This window comes from Melanostigma gelatinosum, assembly GCF_949748355.1.
Source record: "Melanostigma gelatinosum genome assembly, chromosome: 1".
Taxonomy (NCBI): domain Eukaryota; kingdom Metazoa; phylum Chordata; class Actinopteri; order Perciformes; family Zoarcidae; genus Melanostigma; species Melanostigma gelatinosum.
The window spans coordinates 4,503,327-4,525,314 of NC_136634.1; the positions used below are offsets into that span (position 1 = coordinate 4,503,327).

Here is a 21,988-nt window from a genome sequence, read left to right on the forward strand (position 1 = left end):
GGTTGGTCAATTGCGCAATTGCTGTCGGCTGCCTCAAGACAGCAATGTGCCAACAACGCGCCTGACCACACCTCATTTTAAGACCAACCGGCAACATGACAACTGTGGCAATCTGAAACTAGCAATGAGTTGCGATGCGCTGTGCTCCGGGTTTAAGAGCCCTTATAGAGTCCTCTATGATTTCGTGTTCCCTAACAACTGGCGCACAGAGTATCTGATAACTTATGGAAAGACCTTTCAACCCTGATTGCACCGTCTTGACACACACAATCACGCATTCAGAAGCATATCTGATTTTCACCTTTTGAAGGTGCCAAACATCTGGGCGTGGCCCAGGAACTTGCCGAAGTCGATGTGGAACATGTGGCCAGTGGAGCGCAGCATGATGTTGTCATTATGGCGATCGCAGATGCCCAGTACGTAGGTTGCCACGCAGCATCCCGCGCACGAGTAGATGAAGTTCTCTGATGCCTAAAAGCGGAAGAGAGAGCGACACAAAGGCAGAAGGGTAGAACAAATATGAACACTGTGAAGCTTCCTCAAAAACATCTGAGCTCCATATAAGCATGTATGTGAAAACGAGTTTATTCCCGCGTCCTGCTGAAGTTCAGGGTCAGAGGTCACGAGTGTGGAGTAATGTTTCACATTTATAGCTGTCAAAAGGTCACAAAGTTGTACGACTGCTATAAACTTCAAGAGCACATGAACGGTGTGTTTTTTAACTCCTACAGAGGCAAATAACTGTCGAAGGAAAATGATGGTTTAAATATTTGAGCCATTTTCACATAAAAAAAGCAGCTCAGTGGTGTCACTGAGATTCATGATATAGGAGAAACCAATACTTTGTGTCAAATAAATAACAGTGTCACAGCTTTTTGGCTGTAAATGTGAGCGTTCACACGCATGCTTTGTGTGTTGTTCACCTTCTCGTACTCGTCCTCGGCAGGGTTGTACTTGCGGAGCCACTCGGCCAGCGGCTTGTCCTTGAAGGATCCGGTGACGCCGTACTCCACCTGGATCTTTCTCAGGGTGTCGGAGGACGGCACCAGCTCCACCATGCCTTGACAAAGACATCACGACTCTTATTAAACACAGTGCGAGCACTTATCAGTCAGCTCTGCGTTAATTCCCCTTTTTTATTGTACCGCCAAGGACGATAAGAATCCAACCAACAGAGACGCATGTACACTCAGCTGCTGGTCTATCAGGCTCCACGTAGCTCAAACAGTCCTGCAATAAATCCTACGTTTATGAAGGTTATAAAGTTCCGTTTTTGTTTAAACTGTTTAGAGGTGATGAATTAACTGTATGATCACGTGCGGGACACCATGAACTCGTATTTATCTGGATACGGGACCCTTGAAATGACAGGTGTATAACGGGGTCCCTGGTCGTGCTACCTTTGTCCTTGCCAGTGGAGATGCATTTGAAGTTGACGATGCGGAGGTCCAGCCCCTCTTGCAGCCAGATGCGGTCCATGATGCGGATCATCTGAAGGGCCAACATGTCCTGCCTCAGGTCCTCTCCGACCTGACACACCAACAGACAAACAGAGAGACGAATCACACCGACACTTTCATTATCACTGGTTGGATTTCACTTCCTCGGCCACCAGGGGGCGCAGCGTTCCAATAAAAAGCATGTAAACAACAGTTGGTTAAAACAAGTTTTGATGTAGCAGATGACAACTCCCTTTAAACCAGTGCATGGTGTGTGAAAGTTACACAAGAACTAGTTATCAGGTGTGTGTATACCATAATGTGTCCACACACACACACACATTTCAAACCGGTGCGTGTGGGTCCAGTACCTTGAACATAACATTGATCTCTTCTCCCAGTGGGTCGGCGTTGACCAGGGCCAGCTTGAGAGGAACTGCGTTGGAGTTGAAGAAGGAGCAGGCCTACACACACACACACACACACACACACACACACACGCACACGCACACACGCACACGATTTTATTCTTCTGCACTATATTATGTTGTTCTGTTGTTTGTAAGATGAAGCTTTACAACAGCCTCTAATCGTGTCTTTCTTGATGGTTTCCTTTGAGTCTTTGAGCCACTGAAATTATGTCAAATCAGTGGTTTTGTTTCTCCTAACAAGAGGCCGCATAGCGTATGTCATCTTTGTGCATGTCCAAAAACATCGCCATCCAATGACGAATTGTGGATCATATCCACATAATAGATACATTGAAGTCATGTCTTACTATGGTCTACATTTAACTACCGGTACCTATAATTCATCTATAAATGCCTCTCTAAAGCCTGAGGAAACCAAGATGAATCACCAGAGGAAGTCTGATCAGAAGCTCCTTTATCGACCAGTAGTGACCGTCCTCTGTCTTAAGAGTGATCTGTGATGAATATCTGCGTCAGAGTTTTGAGAATATACGCATGCATGTGTTTTATATTGAGTTGAAACTGTCGCTTAATGAGCTCATTTCCTGGTCTGAACCACAGTAGTTCTATAAAGAGTATGTCGCTGTTCTTGTTTCCTGGCCGTGTGTTCTTCTGAGGTTCTTATTCTCCTGCTTCTATTTAATGTTATAGTTATGAGTTCACTACTGCTAATAGCTGAATATTGTGGAGACCCTGATTTATTTTAAGCTAATTTGAGAGCTTGTCATTATTCATAGCCTGTCAGTGTGTGTGTGTGTGTGTGTGTGTGTGTGTGTGTGTGTGTGTGTGTGTGTGTGTGTGTGTGTGCGTGCGTGCGTGCGTGCGTGTTACCTTAACGTTTAGCTCCTTAGCCACCAGACTGGGGCTGAGAGGCAGCCGGCAGCTGTTCCTCTGGAAAAAGTTTTGAACGTTTTCAAGGCCCTCCTGCAGCGCCACCTGAACACACACAAAATACAAAACACAGAAATGTTACAACACACATACAAGATATAGCGACCTGTTTCCTCTCTGTTTTTAACTTGTTTTTACTTCCCCAACATCAAATTGCCTTTAACTTAATTGTATACCGTAGAATAATACAGTCAGATCACACACACTCACACACACACACACACACACTAACCTGTCGCGTAGACGACCCGGCCTGCCGAACCCTCTCGGCCACGGCTCCCAGCAGGGTGACCAGGTGAGTCTGCTTCTCCAGCTCGGCCCTCAGCTTGACTCCACACAGACACAGCAGGGCACCCAGCACCCGCTCGTAGCGTCGTCCCGAGGCAGGATCCTGCACAGCGTCCTTCAGCAGCCTGCAGCCATCATACACACAACAGCCGAAATGTAAGGGACACCATCATCCTGGACAGTAGCGTTGAAGTGGCAGTAGACACATTGTTTGCTTCAACCTATCATTGTGAGGTAAATGTTGCACAATGCAAGATGTAAAGGCTGTAGAATAAGGACACCGTTGGTGTTTAGCTTGGTTCCCTATAATCCTCGCTTTCACGATGCTATTCTGTCGGTCACCAGGTACGATCACGCGGGAAAACGAAGGCTTGATTTACAGCACAAAGGAAGCGTGTCAACCATTGCGCAACCAAAACACGAGAGGACATCTCCCCCCTTGATTTCCTGTTTGTTCACTTCAGCTCCAATCAGACTCTTTTTTGTTTTGCAACATTTCCCAAAGTTAGTTTGAAAGCAGTTCGGACGACTAGTTGCATCTTCAGTGCTGCTGCGGACTCACCAGTAGAGGTAGTGGGCAATGTTGATGTTGCCCTGCGCTCTGGACAGCAGGAGCATGACGAGGCCGTTCTTAAGGTGACACTCAAACTTTAACGCCTGTTCAGAGACCGAAGGGAAGAGCGACACGTGAGAGTGAGTGTCAGAGTATTTTAAATGTGCATGTAGTATTTGCGCGTGGATTATTTTCGCTGTACCTGAACTAGCTGTGGCAGGTAGTCAGTCAGCTCATCGTCACTGCTCTTCTCAATCCAGCTAACAGCCACATTCCTTACATCTGTATCTGCAAACCTACACACACACACAACAGGAAGCAGACAAAAAAAGAGCAAATATAAATCATAAAAAAAATTTACTCACCGTACTTTATTTACGTCGGTCATCGAGAAGCATCAGTATTAACATGACACTGTTGTGTAGCTAGTTTCTTGTCGTAACTTTACGTCTTCAGCACAGTGCATACTTTGATTCGAGCAGCTCCAGCGCAGTGACGGGGGGCAGAGGGGGCCAGTGGTGCAGCAGGGAGTGGATGTGAGCCATGCTGGCCCAGTCCCAGCTGGGCACGCTGGCCAGCACCTTCGGGAGGCTGCTGGGGTGGTCCTTCCGACAGTGGAGCCGATGGTCCCATAGGAGCTGGTGGTCGGCCCTCTTCAGCCTGGAGACGGAAGATGGATGACATGGTGTTTACAAAATACCAAATAAAGATGTGAAAAAAACTGCACCCACAAATGAGTTTGTTTTTTATTCTGAGTTATTCATCTTTTTTTGAGTTATGTTATCTTATCTAACCAACTCAAATGTGTCATATGTTGTCTTTCAGTGTTTAAAAACGGCTTCTCAGGTTTCAACACTGCAAAACAAACAGACAGAGATTATCAAATGACTCCACATGAGGAGTTTACCTGGCAGGGTGAACAATAATGTTTAAAACAGACAACAGAGAAAGAACACAAATAGAATAACACAAGAACATCTGCAGAGGGTTAGAGAGCAATACATACACAACATTAGACCCGAGAGTCACGTGACTAAAGCCACGCAAGGAAACAAACACTGAACACGTTTGTAATCTCTTGGCTTTGTGTTCTGTCCTTCAGTACGACGGAAACCACCAAGTCACTTTTTGACGTTCAACATCTCCGTCAGATAGCATTTTGCCTCTGTGATCTCGTCTGTACCTGGACCCTGACCTCCCTGGAGTAAGAAAAACAAACATTTCTCCCTCGCGGACTGATGGAATATCCCACACACACTGAAACGACACACAACAGAGCAGCGAACTGCAGTCCCAAAGGCTGGAGAGATGAATGGGCCGGACAGACAGCAGGCGGTGAGAGCCCAGTGAGAGAGCGCTCTGTGCTGAAGAGCCGGCCGAGTCTCATGGATGTTGGCAGAGTGGAGGAGATTTGGCTGGCAGGCGGGCATAAGAGAGCGTTTAGCTGCGCCTGGAGCAGCTGGAAGAGAACCGACACACTGCAGCAGCAAACACGCAGGCGTTTATGGGGAGCTGTGGCTGGCAAAGTCAGTGGCATCTTTTGAGATCTCTTCATGAATCTAGTAAGTCCAGTGGATTTCAGGTGGTCTGAGAGATGGCCAAAGAGCTGTCTGCTGAGCGGGATGAATACAACCAGGAAACTCCAGGAACCAGGAACTCAGAGTACTCAGAGTACTCAGAGTCTACAACAGCAGTCAATGGACTACAATTCTAACTCAGAGTAAACTACATCAAATAAATAAACTACAACCGTTGGTTTTGATCCACCTGAGGTGGCAGAATGTATTCCATATATGAACTAAAAGACGCTGGTTTTATTAGACAGCATTCACACTTTGTCCTGCATGCACGTGGTGGTAAGTTGCAAAGAAAATGTGAATATCATATTTAGTTGTTTTTGCCTCTTGCAGTTAGACGTTTTAATAAATAAACTGAGAAGTAACTCCACTATCCTGCAGCTGCTGTAAGCCTCTTGTGTGTGTACAAGAAGCACGTCTGTTTTGCACATCAACATTAAGACCACCTCTCTGGTGGAATGAGCTTTTATTCTAAATCACTCCTGCAAATCAAATTTCCCGTACAAACTCTGAAGTGATGGAAACCAGCAGAAAACGCTGAAACGTTCATCGTCAGAAATGTTCTGCTCTCAGATTGTAATTCCTCCGTGATGGTTATAATAACCCGGGGGAGATTCTCTCACCCGAAATTGGAAGCACGGCTGCAGATTTTCTCCAGTTTGCGTCGCAGATCAGGGTCCAGTTCCTCCAGCGTGTTGAGCTCCTGGCTGGGTTCTTCCTTTGGTCCCACGTACAAAACATCCAGCGCTGAGTTGGGGAAGTCCACCTGACGGCAACAAACACCCGAACGCTGTTAGTGTATTCCTCTGAAAGAACTTTAATTCAAGAAGACTCATTTAAGAACAGACCAGTACTGCTACCTCTACTACCACGATAAGTATTAGATGTACAGTACACTTCTGATGTTTTAGTACTACTGACAAATGTAGCAGTCACAGAGCATCATTTCTAGAGATCACGTAAATGAAGGTAGTGCAGTCGTAGTACTGTAGCTGCCATGGCTGTCACAATAAAAGGCAGGAAGAGATAGAAAGGCAAACGACTACACAAATACTACTACTACTACTATCTGTCTACTACTACAATTGTAAGATCACTATAAGTTCTACCACAAAGTCTAACAACACTACTCTGACAATGAATTCTAGTACAATTGCTGCTATTAATGGATCATGACTACTCTATTACTAAAACCCAGATAAACACTGATGCTGCGACTGTGACAGGTGCTCCTCCACCATCACATACCTGCAACACTATTCTCTCTGTGGTCACCCTCTTGCGGCCGGCTGTGGAGCCAGCGGCGGCAGCAGCTCCCTGGGCCGATGTCCACAGACACAACAACCTGCTGCCCTTGGCAAGCACCCTGCAAAGCACAGTCAGCAATAAACAACAATGGGAAACAATTGAATAAACAACATTCCTAATACTGAGGCAAGGATGTTAACTTTGAGGATCTTTCAATCACTTTGTATCGCTGGAGGTCCATCAAATGACGAGAATGTATAAAACACGTACTTTAATCCTGCTGACAATGCGCACAGGTACTGCTTCTGTCAAATACATCTTTCACAACTGAGTGACGTTTCATTTTGTGGGACATCCAGTCAAATTCGATGCAAAAAAACCATGACCAGCCACAAGCGGTTGTTCCTGTCTCCTCACCGTCTGAAGTCAAAGAGCGGCAGAGAGACTTTGCCCAGCAGCTCTGGAGCTTTCCTCTGTTTGTTGGAGTCCGGGGAGCCGCTGGCATTCTGGTTCAGCACCCCGAACAGAGTCAGGCTCAGTATGGACTCCAGCGGGAGAACAGCTACTGCTATCGGAAAGTTGATCCTGGGAGAGACGGGGACAGTGTGAGCAACATGGAGAGGAGAGGAAGTGGAGAGGAATATAAAGGAAAGGAAACGATAGAAGAGGAAAGGACAGTGCAAACTGCTTGTTGCTGTTATTAGGGAAATGTCAAAGAGGAGAGGAAAGGAAATGAGAATAAAGGAAAGGAGAGGGCGGAAAGGGGCCAAGGCAATCACTCACAGTTCATCCCATTTGATGTGGTAGAAGAAGCTTTTGTATGTGCCCACCCTCTTGGACTGGACCGGTTTAAACAGGTTCTTGCCGTTGTGGGTGAGGGAACACACCAGGAAGTACTTCTCATAACTGCAACAAAAACAACACAATCAGTTTTGCTACTGTGCCTTTAAGACAGCACTATGTGGCTGACCAGAGGTTCTGTCAGATATTTACATAGATTTGACAAAAAAACATTAGAACCCATCAGTTTGGGACTTGAACCATCTACCACTGATAACACTGATAGTAGTACCTAAAAACACCACTGAGGGTGGACAATTTTGCTTTGACAATTTCCACACATAGATTTCTACAGCCAGTCCAGAGTTTGAGCCAGCAGACGTCCTGTCACAAGTCTTCTTCTCCACCACTGCCCCAAGTCGGGAGGAGCCATGCCGAGGATCACACGAGACCACATAACTCTGTGTGCTAATAAAGCTTTTTTTACTCATTTGGACTGATCAGAAAAAGCCCAGGGTGGAACTAATTACAATAACGATGCCCCAGTTCTACTGACAAGTCCCAGAAAGCCATATCAATGAGCCATTATTAATGACATTAATTGCACTTGTGTTTCGATGCATCAACCCACACAGACCTGAGAAGAGGTGTAATCAGGCCACAGGAGTGAACACTGGGTGGGCCATGGCAGTGCAGAGGCGTTAAGAATATACAGTAAAACAGCTGTTTATTATCATTATTAACTCTTTATGCTTTCATGATTTAAAAAAACTAAAACAAACACAAATAATTACAGTTAAGGAGAATGTCGCATGCACATTTGGGGTTTTATACTTCCATATGTGATGCAATGAAACAAATCGGAAACATCCAGCGGCATTTAGTGTCGTTGCTCAACCACACATCCAAAAATAACCTCAGCTTTTTTTTATTAGAGATACATACGAGAGTGAAAACACAAACCATTCACTTCCACTACTACAGGCTGGATCCACCGCTCGGTGCCATCTGTGTTGGCAGCCCCACCACTGGCCACGGTGCCTCAATATGCTGGCAAAGCCGTGGCACGCAGCGAGGCTCCAGATGGATGACACGCGAGCCACGACAACGCCAAGAAGGGAGCTTTACAGTAACGCCACAACACGACAGATATGCCGAGCCACTCGTCTGGGCTGGAGACTACTGTACTCGCCGTGTCCCTCTGGCCTTGGGGGTTCTGAAGGGCTAAATATTCCTGGAGGTGGCTTTGGAATGACTGTCACTGCAGCAATGTTTGGCGCTGGCTTAAAATAGCTGCTGGAAGAGGCCGTGCTGGAGCAAATAGGCCTGTTATTAAGCAGTTCCTCTCTCTATGAAGGCCTCGCTGGCCGACCAGAAAATGACCATGGAAGGAAGAGACTTGTCAAAAATGTACTGATCCTGGTCACTGATGCGCGACAGAGCTGGGGAATGGAAAATGTGTCTCAGCCCTCTCAGCGGGCCAGACACTTTGCAGGAGATAAAGTCGGGGTGAAACTGGACACTGGCATGGAAAGAAAGACGTGGGGAGCAACACCGGAGCCGTTTGTTTAGTGGAAGACAACAAGGCTGTGTGCTATGACGGCGCTGTAATGTAGTCACAAAGAACACTCTCATTGGTCCTTGCTGCTTAACAATAAACCGTTATCATAAAACCTTAATCCAGAGACACAACCACGCTTTTTGACCATCATGTTGCCTGTAAATTGAAGCTGCTGTTGCACTAATTCTACGCACTCAGCAAACAAGGTAATTAGACTTCTGCACTGCCTTCCTCTGCCCTCATCTTCAACCCCATCTTGCAGAAGCGCAATTAAATGAAATGTGGGTGGCTCTAATAATACGGAAGAAGTGGGTGATTGTGCGAGGTCAAATGCATGAATAAAGGCTCTAATTACCCCGCAGCACAGGCAAGAGTACTTCAACGACTAACGCATAGAATTTCACATAAGACTTGGAAAGATTTGTGTGAAAATCAAACGTTCTGCAGCAAAATACATCCCACTGCATGCTTCATGTACTCGGACGTCACCATACAACGATACATCGTTGTGCAAGTAGCATCGTCAGCTACAGAGTCTCATCTCGGTCACTTCAGGGTGTTCTCGTGCCCCTAAAACATAAAGACTGAAGCAAGTTCGTCCTCAGACTCTTTACCTGCTGACCCAGTTGGCCGGGATGCCGTGCAATGCGAACAGAGTGAACTGGAGGTGGTCTGTGGTGCCAGAAGCCTCTTTGCTGCTCCTGCCCTCTGCGCCTTCCCCGTCCGCAGCATGGGGCAACGGAGGAGAGCTGAAGGAGGCGGAGGGGGGGCAGAAGGAGCGCAGGTAGAGCTTGGCCAGGTCGTAGACGGCCTGCGTCAGTACGGCCATGCCCTCCTCCAGAGGACTGGTGTGACCTGTTGAGAGTCGGGTGAGGGATCAGGGTGAGGTCATAGAGATAGCATGGTAGTTGTTGAGAACTGCAAACACAGTTATTAGAAGATGTATCCTGGTATCGGAATAAACCACATAGGCTTTAATAAGCTTTCAATAACTTAAGACGATTATAGACGTGTCTGATAGATCAAAGTATCATCCGAATAAGTCTGTCCATGATGGGCAACTAACAAAGCTTAGTGGAACGAGAGAAAGCCGAGTGTGACTGTGTACAGAACTTACCATTTGATGATTGACCGGACGATGTGGACCCCATCTACAAAGCAAAACATGTTGGTCTTAGAGCGACATCCCCACATCCAAACAATGCCATGTGTGAACGTGTGAGGCATGCCCACCTTGGGGGAGCGTGTCCTGGGTAAATTGACGAGGTGTCGCAGCCTTTTGACAGCCTCTGTAATGGCTCGGGTCTCCACCTCATCCAGACCACAGCATAGGTTCTTCAAAGTCTGCACCACCCGGTCCACGGTCTTGTACTGGGTACTCTGAACACAGAGACGCAGAGAGCAGGTTGGTACAGCACGTGTGTTGTAAGTGCATCAAGTGCCCGTCTTTAAAACAGTGAAACCCCATTGTTTAGCACAAGAACCACACGTCAGGGTTTCTGTGAGAGGACAACCGCCAACAATTCACCAAACGCCAGTTCAAACCGGAGCCAGCCTACTGTGCGTGCACCTTTGAACAAACAAGGCTCACAACAACACACGTTTGCATGCTACAAGTACATCAATTACTGCGCACGCTCAAATATATCTTGTTGCCATTATCGGGTTGAGGGGCGGAGCGTTAGTTCCGTGTGTATTACTCCACAGAAACGCACACTGGCTGAAAGCCAGAAGTATTTGATAGTAGATGCCAAATGAGTCTCAATATACAGGGCAGCGACACACAATCCCACTATAAAAATCAGGACCTGTCTACACAGTCCGGTGCAGATACATAACTAACTGGTCTACATATGTAAGTTAATGCTGTCGTTAGCTGAACTGTATACAAACACCCACTGAGGGGCAGGCAAAGAGTTCACAGCACAACGGCAGCAGTCATACAATGGAGTATTTCTTGTTTTCCAGATTTAAGACCTGGAGATATTTGACTTTGAAGACCTTCACAGGGACGACATGTACCTCATTCTGAAGGCAGATGTTGACTTGATTGTGATAGCCTTCTAAATAATCAGCCAGGCCTTGTCTGCAAGACGACACACAGAGAGAGAGAAGTGAGGGATGAGAAACGACAGAACTTAGACTCATTGTTAGGGCGAATCAGATCAGGACAGAATGTAGAAAGTTTACTGAAGTTAATTGAAAATAACTCAAGATAGCCCTTAGGTCTTCTTAAACGTTTTAGTACATAGACAATATATATAATAGAAATTACAAAAAAACTGTTTATGGAATTTAAAGGCAGCACACAGAGAGAATACACAATGGATTATAGTGTAACTACAAAGACAACTTCCAGAAGTCTCGGTATTGATTAATCCTGCAACAATTCAGCAAACTAAACTAAAGCGAGACATTTAACATTTTCCCAACAGGCGGAGGACCCTCATACCTGGTGACGTTCTCCTTGAACGGCCTCTCCACTTGGCCCAGGTGCTTCTCTAAATCTACCAGAGAGTTGTCGTCTTCCGCCTGAACAAAAGAAGTCCAGATTTACCAACCGAGCGCACGAGAGGACGGGTAAGCAGGAGCCGACGTCTCAGCGATAAATCATCGTTTTAATCAAAGAGGATCACGATGTTGTAGCTCTCCAGCAGTGGGACGAAAGTTGCAAATGAATCTTAGCGGCACAACGTGAAATGTATGATGTCACAGCTCAGCAAAAATCCTTCTATAAAGTTTACAAGAAGCTCATTATGTGAGGTGGATGAAGGGACTTACGCTGCGGGCCAAGTCTCTTCTCATGGTGGCGTGAGAGAGCAGCTGTAACGTGATCTCATTCTCCCACTTCCTGCAGTTCTGGACGTACTCATGGCTGCCTAAGCTGTGTTTACTGTGGCACAGCGCAACAGAGACGCAGGGTTAACAAAACCACACCGTATGTCGAGGATAACAATGAGCAGTTATTGAAATGGTTGTCTAGAACTGAAGTCAGAGTAGATTATCCCTCTTATACAACAGAAACGTTCCCATAAATGTAATATATCCATTTCGTCTATATTTTGGGGGGAACACACCATTTACATTGTTTCAATTTTATTTATTTATTCAATTTTGTTGAAGTTACTTGTTAAGAGCCACTTGGCTTTATATATATATATATATATATATATATATATATATATATATATATATATATAACGCACACCCACCAACCAACCAGAATCAAATGTTCTCTTTATGGCATAATGCAGATGTAATCATAACATGTGTCCTGAATGAGCTTTGGGGCTTACCTACCAAACCCCGATCAGTCAAAGACTCTTCCTGCCAAGAATATCTCCATTCAGCCAAACATTTTGAATATAATGTGAGGAATGTCATTCTTTGGAGATGAACCGTCGGCCCAAGATTGCTCAGGTTTATTTTGTGTCGTCAATCCTGTGCAAAGTTGGCTTTAAATGCAGTCAATCAGAAAGCTGCGATCACAGTCGGAGAGCAGCTGTTTGAACAAGTTACCACTGGTGCGGCCGGGGACCCTCACTACATGACCTACATTTGGGGTTTGGCAGTTGATGCACAGCTTTAGGCCATCTTCACTATGATCACAGGGGAAGCGATGATGTCATTGTTGAATGCATCAAAATATCCGTAACAATCCCGATTTACACTTCATACATCGGCCCTCAGTGTACGTGCAGGGGACGACATTCTTCCTCAAAGTAGCAGTTAAACAAACGAGCAACATGAACCTCTGACTGTCTCCAAGGTGAATACAAAGATACGGTAACAATGATTTGTGGGCATTCTGGTTACAGTACATCTTCACTCATCATACAAGACGTTCATCTGTTCAGCAGCGATAGTCGCCGCAGATTAATTATGTTATTGTGAACATTTAGGGCAGAGGGCAGCTTGGGGTCTCTTTGAGTGGAAGTCAAGATGAGCGGGGTAGAAAGATAAGAGCTGAGGGCTTAACATAATTCATAACCCTGTGCATAATCAACAAAACTGCCAAGTCAGTTTTTTTCAACCGATTTCTAAAGCGTTAACGCTTCGGGGGATGATGCACGTTTTCTTTTTCAACGTTTCTGTCTGCGTATACTCACTTCTGCAGCACCTCCTCCTGGCCACAGACTTTGAGCAGGTAGCTGGAGAAGTCCACCTGGTCCAGGTCATCGTGGACCCAGCAGAGAGTCTGACTGATCAACAACTCCACCGGAGAGCTCACTGAGGGAGGCGGAGAGGACGGAGAGATGGACGGTGAAGAAGACAGAGGGGAAAGGGAACCAGAGAGAAGGGAGGGGTCAGCGGTTGGTGAAAAGAGAGAAATGAGATTGAAGGAAAGGGAATGATGGAAGGGAGCAAAAAAAAAAAAAGAGAATACATGAGGTCAAATGCTTTTAAAAAGACAAGATTATACCTCAATTAGAAGAAACTAAAAACAAGTGGGAGCACAATACAAGGAGCATCAACAAGACGTGGCTTTGTGGTGGTTGAAGGTAGACGAACGGAGGAATTTGGAGCATCCCAAACAACATATCCCACACACTTTAATTAGAGGGATCAGAGGTCAAGTGCCAATTATGTCATTACAACGACATCATACAATCTTTAGACCTCACATTTATCAGAATTTCAAACCTTCCTGCCGTGTTCTGACCAGCTCAGGTATCAAACCTAGCTCTAGTTGTTTGTGTATGTGCGGATATCTGATGTGTCTGGCTGAGGGAGGACTGGGTGGAGAGAGATTATCCTGCCGTTTAGCTACTTTGAAAGAGGGTTTTAGCACATTCTTAACCTTGCCGATACACAAACACGGGCAGACGGATGCAGACACTTTACACTCCGGTTACTAAACAGACGATCATATAGACACACAGGGAGGGAGGGAGACCAGCTAAAGAACAGATCTCCACCCCTCAGAGGAATGACGCGTCTCTCTTTGCCGCTGAGACCAGTAGCTTTAGCTTCACGGCCCTGTGTGGCCGCGGCGGTGCTCGCCAGCCTTATACATGTGTGTTTTGTAACAAAGCAATCAAGACGGGCTACGCCTGGTTTTGTGAGCGCTCTGAGGTGGTGAGGGGATTCCCAGTGAAGTGAAGTGGTAATGTTAAATAAGTCGCTACACTGAGCTAAAACAAATGCAGACGGGGAAGTTCAAGTTCATGCCACTTGGCAGTAAAGACAGATGTTTCATCCTAATCTCTTTGCACAATTTAGCCATTTCCAGAGCAGAAAAAAGTCAGAAATAAAAACAGAAGTGTGAGGGAAAGAAAGCAAGAAAGAAAAGACAGAGGGGAGTGACAAATGTCTTGAGTCTCTGAGGTGATGACACGTTCAAGAGACTTCAGGAGATGCTGCAAGTAAACAAGGGTGGAGGAGAATATTGTAACGCGAGGGAAAGGAGGAGAGGCACAGGAGCTAGGAAGTGTGGGACAGCAAAAGTGAAATGGAGAGATGTAACAGAAAGAGGGCAGGAGAAGAGCTTTCCTGTCCTCTATCGCTCCCCATCTTTCTATCCAAGCTTTGAGCAGAACTGAGGCCTTTTGTTTCCGGAGAGCAAAATTCCAGCAATGTCCAACCGGAGGAATGCAAACACCAACAATGTGGGTCAACACGCTGCCGACAACATAAGAAGTCAACGAACGAGGCCTCGTACCAGGAAAGAAGGAAACGCATCTAGGAAGTGACCCCGGGGCAGGAAGGCGAGGTAACGCAGGAAGCTAGGAGAGTACATTTAGGACGAAGAAAGTAGTAAATGTACTTCCTATAGGTTGCTGCTGTTGAACCGAGCAATGCAGAGTGATGAAGGGGTCAGTTCGTTACACAAACACAGAGGGCTTAGAGCTCGTCTCTGCGTACATATATAGGTTGGCTATCATTCAAAACACAAGATATAGATATATATACAAACAATAAACTTATATCAACACACACACTTAGTGCTGGTCCTTAGGGAGCCACACAGCCACTGGTGAACTTGGTCACACAGTTGGGATAACATGCTGAACAAGGCCCAGTGGACCGGCAGACAGCCTCCAGTGCGCTCGGCTTCGGTCACCAAAAGACACGTCAGTCACGGCGCTTGTAGTTTTGTGCGAGTATAACAAGAGGTTAGCCAACGGCAGCTCCCCAAATACCCACGGAAGGAAACCAAAGATCTGAGGGGGGCGCTAAAAAAAAAAAAGTCCCAACATGGTTACTTCATGGTGAGGGGACAAACCTTCATTTGTGCGGAAAAGGAACGTGGTTTACTTCCCACGACAGAAAAAGAGAAAAGACGAAACGAGGGGGGGGGGGGGGGGTAAAGAGGTTGGCAGCTGCGGCTGTCATTTCCTCATTCAGAGTTCTCATATCTGCAATCTGAGCCGCTCACTCTGAAAGGCTAAGTGGGCACAAGGTTTCCTTTTTTGGCCGACTTCACTGTGATGGTCTGTATATTGAGTTCATACATTCCTTAACACTGGGCCGTTCTTGCCATTAACTGCGTGTCTATTCTAGAAAGAAGAAAAAAAAGTCCAACACCTCTAAAGTACAGAGGACGAGGGCAGCGTGACGCTCTTCTGTTACTCTGTTGAGCTGGTTCACAGACGCTTCACGTGAGAGACACTTACCGTCACAGGTGAAGGTTACCGGCTGCTGAGATTCTGAGATTTCAATGGACACCTTGACAGAGCGGCTGCTGTCCCCTCCGCCGTCTCTCTCGGTAATGACGGGGCTCAGGACGAAGCCGGGGTTGGTGGACATGTCGCCATGAGGGAATTTGGAGCGCAGACTAGTAGATGGAAAGAACAACCAGAATTGTCAACATTTATTTTTGCAGCCGTAGCCAGCCGGCCTCATCAGATTGCTTGAATGAGAATATTGGATGCATTATAAGATGATGGAGGGGAGAGGGCAAGATTTCTGGGAAAAAAATGGCATTTGCACGTAAAATCAACTGAAATGTACCATTTCTAGTGGAAATAGCTGCCTGTTTTGACATTTTTCTTCATTTACCCTCTCATGAGCGGTTAAGTTACTCGTCGTGGACTATGTGGAGCGTTGACTCCGTTATCTCAATGTAAGTGGATTCCCTGAGCGCAGCTTCATCATCACTCCACCCAAACTAACTGCTGCAGAGAGAGAGAGAGAGGCTCTGTGCCGGCTCAGGAAACGAAAACATGCAATTATGTGTACCGTATATGTGCAGGAATATGCGTAAGCATACAAACAAGAAGAAAAAACGAAATTTTTAGATGAGCTATGATACTTTGGACAGACATTGAGGTATAGAACTGCAGCCTGCTTTATGTGCTTTATTCTGCCGCCAACAGGAAGGACCTTACGCTGCTACGTCTTCACAGAAGGCGATAACCTCGAGGCTTTGAGCGTCCTGTTCTTCCAGGGCGGCGTTCTTCACCAAACCTTTTCCCTTGTCCTACAGGAGACACGTGCACAAAGAAGAATACATGTGAGTAACATGCGTCACTCAGTTTATAGTGCAACACACATATGAACTCATTCCATCAGTTTAACCGGGCTGACAGGACAACAAGGGGCAGTGTTATTAAAAACATCTCAGAGCTATCAATCCTACAGAGCCAATAAACATGTCCGTTAGTGCAAAGGCTGGACACAAAGAAACACACAGAGGTCTCCAGCCCTGTTACGCCTTCAGCTCTTAAACTGTGAACAAGCTTTAATTAAGGTTCAGCTTCTCAAGTGTAAATTCTGATTCAGACAGTCTCTCTGGCACAAACAACACATATACACTCCAGAAAAAGTGCTGCCATACACACCGAAAACATTGTTATCAAATCTATTTTCTACTCATAAATATTTCAACAAGAATTGAGCTGATCTCTCTCTCTCTCACACACTCACACACACACACCCACACCCCCCCCCCCCTTAGGATTTATCAGAGGTTCCTGGAACTTGCAGTTACACTCTTTTTGTTCGTGCCGTCTTACTGTCAGCGGCTGAGGAATGCGCTTCCTGTGGCACAGGAAATGAGGAGCGAAAGGCCCCGCCCCTTCCTGCACCAGGCTGTGGGCAAAAGTGCTCTGTCACGGCTCGCAAATCTGTGCCTCTGACATCACTCAGGGAAGAAAAAGGCAGCGAGGGTAAAGGGAATGTTTGGAAAGTAATAATAATAATAGTTTATTCCTCCTCTTAAAAGACCTCTGGGAGATTCTGAAGCGAGAGTTTATTTTTTTTATTAGCTTGGGGGGGGGGGGAAGGTACAGCTTTTTTTCCATGTGCAGTGAAATGAGAAATTGCTCTTGCAAAACATTTTGAGGGTGTTAAACGTTCTCACTGGAGATCATCAGACGCATAAAGGACCCAGTACAGTTGGTGGATCTTTTCCTGCCCTCACATTAATCTGTTCTGGACTCACACCTCAGTCAGTTCAGACTTATTGATTTAATGTTGTGAATTATTAAACTACCAAGCCCTTTCCTGAAAGTGTAGCTTTAAAAACAGTGAGAAAAGATCATATGGATTTATGTTGCAGCCACAAAATTAGGGCTGCAGCTTAAACTAACATTCAGTTTTGATTATTCTGACAAATTCATTAACTATTCAGTGTATTAAATGCCCCGGACTTTTCAATTTGTCTGACCAACAATCCAAAAACTACTCGATTGACAATTACATAAAAGAAGGAAGAGCAGCAACTCCTCACTTTGGAGACGCTAGAACCAAAGAATGTCTGACATTTCTAAAAAAAAACATTCGTTTTCGTTCGTTGAACCCTTTCCTGTCAACTAAAAGGCAAAATGCCCCCAAAATACATCTTACAATTAAAATAGAAAAAGCGCGCCAACTCAAAATACCAAAATCCCAACATCCAGCAGATTAATCCGAGATATCATACAGACCATAACCGTACAGCCCCAGGAGCTTTGCTCAAAGTGCTGACCTGACATAACACCAGCAGATAGAAATCTCAAAGCCAGCATGTGGAGCCTGCAAAGGAGGCCAAGCCTGGAACCACCAAAGCACCTGCATCTCCCAGCAAGAGGCACAGAGGAGACTGGCATCCTGCCTGCACAAAACATTCGGTCTCACACCTTCCATATGTTTGCAGACAATGCTGTTAGTGGGTCAATAAGACTATTTGCGCACATCGCTCTGGAGTTGATGACCAACGAAAACAAAACAGGGAAATCGATAAACAGAGTGAGGCGACAGACGGGGAGGGACAGCGGGGGAGAGACAGTGAGGGGGATAAGAGAGGAAGAAGAGACGTTCCGAGTGTTTATGTTTGGAGTGAGGATCGCTTCAGCGAAAACAAACACGGGCAGATAATCCAACGAGGCCGTGTTCGCCGATGGTCACGCTGCAACGCACACACAAACACACTCAGCAGGGCCGCCGGTGGGACAGCCCGTCTTTGTTTCACTCCATCAATTTAGTCGGACGGGGACGGAGAGCTCCTCGTGTCCGAAGTCCTGGGAACGGCTTCATGTTATTCCCACACAGACTAATTCCCTTCATCCTTTCTCCGCTTTTAAATGAGATGAGTCACGGCGCCGACTGTAATACAGAGAACACGCCGCACAGCATAAAGGAAGAATATGACCGTGATGGCGGCCGGTCATGCAGAGTGAACTGTGGTATGTGACCGGTAGTTCCAGCTGGTTTTCCGCCGTCTTCCAACATTATCATGATGGATTCCACTGATGGATTTTTGCGAGCTATGATCAGACTTTCCAAACCAGCTGAGAGCTCTGACATAACCATCCTGACGGCGTCAAGTCTGGAAAAGAGGCGTTTCTGTCCTACATTTAGTTGGACACCTTGTGCTCCTGAGTGAGACGTAATCAATTATGAAACATGTGACTCCTGCTTCTACTAAAGCTAGAGACAGGATCTAAGGTGTCAGTGTGCTTCAGAGCAGCAGGGAAAGGTAGAAATACTTCAGCCTTCAGACGAGGTGTTTTTAACTACTGGTACCACGGAGGATGATATGTGCCATGTTATGAGTGGGTTCCTGTTTTGCTTGTTCTGGTGCATGCAAACAAGGGTGCATGTGTACGCACATGCGCACACAATCATCATCACAACCCAGCGGAAAGGAAGCATGCAAGCTTTTTCATGTACACCAATCATGTAAACGATAATGTTTCAAGCGGAACGAAATGTATTCAACACATGTTGGACTTCAAGGACACGGAACAGAAACTTTTAGTAGTGGAACTAATTTACAATAAGCAAACAATGAAAAACTATTATTGTTCATCAATCTTCGAGATGATTTGGCACAATCTTCACATAAAACTAGCTTCTACCCCCCCATCTCTCAAAGGCTTGACATAAACAGACACGAGTTACAACACAGTTAGCGTGACTAACTTTGAGCTAGACTACAGTAGCAGAGCTGAAAGGCTGAAACAGGCACAGCCGTGACTGATGGCTGGTGGTAATTCCAAACCCGGCATCGAGTTACACCACACACATCCAGACATGAGATACCTTCTCACCGCGCTGTGCCCGCCGGATGAAAACTACCCCACAGATTCACTGTACGACATGACTTTGTGAGGGAAAACGCTGAGTGGTGCCGTTGTGCTGATCCAGCACTTACTGAAGAGATGATGATTGATTTTAACGGCTTGTTGATACTCCGCAACTCATAACTGTCAGCTGAATGTTTTGTGGCACGTCTGCCTGAATGCAGCTTCATCGATCGGTGCCTGAGAGAAGCTCCGTGGTTTACATCAGAGGAACCAGCAGCTTTGAAAACAAATCCACTTCTTCTTTCGATCAGGAAACGACTGACGGCTCCCTCGCTCACACTTCCTGTGAGAGACTGAAATCGCAGGCCGACCGTCAAAGAGCATCTGATAAATTTACGATTTTGTGATTTGAGGAAATTTCCGAAATCTCTGCAGACTCATTCCTTAAACACGTGTTTTATTATGTGCATTGGTATCTGGTTTCTACCTGCTTCCTCAATCCGTCTCCCACAATGCATCTGCTGTTTTTCTGCCAGTAAACAAGGTCAAAGGTTAGGAGACACAGTTGACTGGGATCCGTGCCACGACCAGGAACTACAACATCTTCTAAACCTGCAATCTGCCCGGTGCAACAGCGCTTTCATACCCGTGCTTACGGTGTAATTGGAGGACAATAAAAAGAAACTGGGCCGGCGTCTGGAGTGGGATGGCATGGAGGTGTGAGAGACGTAAAAGAGCTGCTGGAGGCCTATCAATCTGCAGAGGAAGGAGAGCTCTGATTGGCTAAAACATGTACCGTGCATGCTGGCGTACTGTATGGTTCAGTTTAACACATCTTGAAGCACAGCTGATGTTCAGATGAACATTTTTTGCTAGTTCAGACAAAAATTGGGTAGGAACAGTGCGAGAACAAACAGGCACAGACACGCTGATTCCGTCTGCAATGAAAGAGCAAGCAAAGTACTTCAGGGTGTGTTTTAACAGGGCCACTCAAAAACGAGTCCAGCCGAGTGTTTAATCCGACTCGTTACGTAATCGTTATCTCCATTAACGAGTCACAACGCGCATCAGTATAGAGTTACTGAACAACTGGTCCTGCTAAATCAATCGGATGAACAGCCAGTTAGTCCAACAAACAGATGTGCATTCTACACCTCCAACCTCTTTGCGTACGTATATATACTGTGTGGTTGTATTCAGTCCATTCGTCCTTAACATTTCTTCTCTGGGTTTGAAGACCTACTGCACGAACCCCCCCCCCCCCGCGAACAACCCAACTGAATCAAACAGAACTCCTTGAAACAATCGTGAAGATAAGCATTATGAAGCCAGACATGGCAACATGCGGTAAATGACGCATTCATTTCCAGTCGTGCTTTGCAAACAGTGTGAACAGGCGCTGGTGCTGTGAGGCGTGACCGCAGATAGAGCCATTTGTTTGACTGCTGATTATCACGAACCGACAGCTTCATACCCACAAGGCCAAAGCAAGGGATCAGTAGCCGGGCACCACGGTGAATGGAAGGAGGGCAGAAGAAGAGCAGACACACACCTGCAGAGTGACAGAGGTGAAGAATCTAATCGAGAGACGAAGGAAGAGATCGTAAACAGAATGAGAATGAAAGGAGGGAAACTAAGTTCAACCTCATTCGTTCCATGTTGCCCCTTCTGCCCACGCCACCACATCTTACACGGCAGTCTGGCCAACTAAAGCAAGGCTTCTCAGCTTCAGGCCGGCTTACTGCCATCGGAACACTACATGGTCAATAACCAGTGGGAACCCCCGATGAGTATGTATGGTCACCAAAACACACACAAGAAGTGACACAGGAAATATTGTAGTACCAGGTGCTGGACAGGATTCTTTTGTTCAAGCAAGCCGCAGAACATTATATACTTTAATATCGGTTCCCACACGACTTTGCTCTTCATAGCCTGTTTCCTATGAGTGCATCAACAACTTTGGTCTGAGTTGCACATGCAACACATACGGTAAAGTTGCTACTGTTATAGGCGACTCTCACCCCAGGACTCCCCTCACTCCATGTCTTGCACTCTCATTGGCTGTCGCTCAGCCAATAGAGATTTCCAGATATTTAGCCTGCTAGATATCTGGGATGTCTCTGCGATGCATCGGCGAGCCGGTCTGCGTGCGTCTTTGAACAGTTCACACTTGGTGGGTGGAAAATCAGGGCTTAAGTCGTGTAGTGTGGACTAGGCACAACTGATTTGCTTACGATGCATTTTATGACGCAGCAGAGTTATTTGTATCGGTCAGAAAAACATAAGTGGGTGTTTACGACCGTGGCTGATATTAATCGATGGGAAGTTCAATAAAAATAGTGCAATAAAGTATCAACACTAAGTAACAACACTTGGCTTTTAAAGTTTGTGTTGACCTGTCGGACTCACATTATTCTGCGAGGCTTTGTTCATGTCCTCTGGGTTGGATTTTCTCTCACAGCTCATGAACACAACGCTCTTTGCTAACGCACTCTCTTCATGGATGTCTAACAGGATCATGTGTTAATGCACCACAGGTTTAACATCTTTAACAATAATACACACAATAGTAAAATAACATTTAACAAGCAAGTTTCCATTTCACTCACAGTGAAATGAATTGAAACCTGAGACACTGACACGGTCGGAACACCACACAACGGAACACCACACAACAATCTAACATAAATGCATGCTTTGAAAGATGTTTTTTGCGGCAATGCAAAT

At 45.9% G+C, this 21,988-nt stretch overlaps 1 protein-coding gene across 1 annotated transcript in view; it reads right to left on the minus strand.

The window, feature by feature from the left end:
• The window catches only part of pik3c2a (phosphatidylinositol-4-phosphate 3-kinase, catalytic subunit type 2 alpha), a 35,954-nt gene that overhangs the window by 6,370 nt on the left and 7,596 nt on the right, over window positions 1-21,988 (minus strand). The window contains exons 3-24 of the mRNA XM_079265893.1: window positions 16,139-16,230; window positions 15,425-15,585; window positions 12,917-13,037; window positions 11,589-11,700; window positions 11,260-11,339; window positions 10,830-10,893; window positions 10,041-10,187; window positions 9,925-9,958; window positions 9,422-9,662; window positions 7,250-7,372; window positions 6,884-7,051; window positions 6,467-6,584; window positions 5,842-5,984; window positions 4,110-4,301; window positions 3,844-3,937; window positions 3,651-3,745; window positions 3,033-3,213; window positions 2,741-2,845; window positions 1,811-1,903; window positions 1,401-1,530; window positions 924-1,060; window positions 302-471 (exon numbers count right to left, since the gene is read on the minus strand). Of these exons, the coding sequence (XP_079122019.1) occupies window positions 302-471; window positions 924-1,060; window positions 1,401-1,530; window positions 1,811-1,903; window positions 2,741-2,845; window positions 3,033-3,213; window positions 3,651-3,745; window positions 3,844-3,937; window positions 4,110-4,301; window positions 5,842-5,984; window positions 6,467-6,584; window positions 6,884-7,051; window positions 7,250-7,372; window positions 9,422-9,662; window positions 9,925-9,958; window positions 10,041-10,187; window positions 10,830-10,893; window positions 11,260-11,339; window positions 11,589-11,700; window positions 12,917-13,037; window positions 15,425-15,585; window positions 16,139-16,230 (2,801 nt within the window). The remainder of the gene's footprint in view (window positions 1-301; window positions 472-923; window positions 1,061-1,400; window positions 1,531-1,810; window positions 1,904-2,740; window positions 2,846-3,032; window positions 3,214-3,650; window positions 3,746-3,843; window positions 3,938-4,109; window positions 4,302-5,841; window positions 5,985-6,466; window positions 6,585-6,883; window positions 7,052-7,249; window positions 7,373-9,421; window positions 9,663-9,924; window positions 9,959-10,040; window positions 10,188-10,829; window positions 10,894-11,259; window positions 11,340-11,588; window positions 11,701-12,916; window positions 13,038-15,424; window positions 15,586-16,138; window positions 16,231-21,988) is intronic.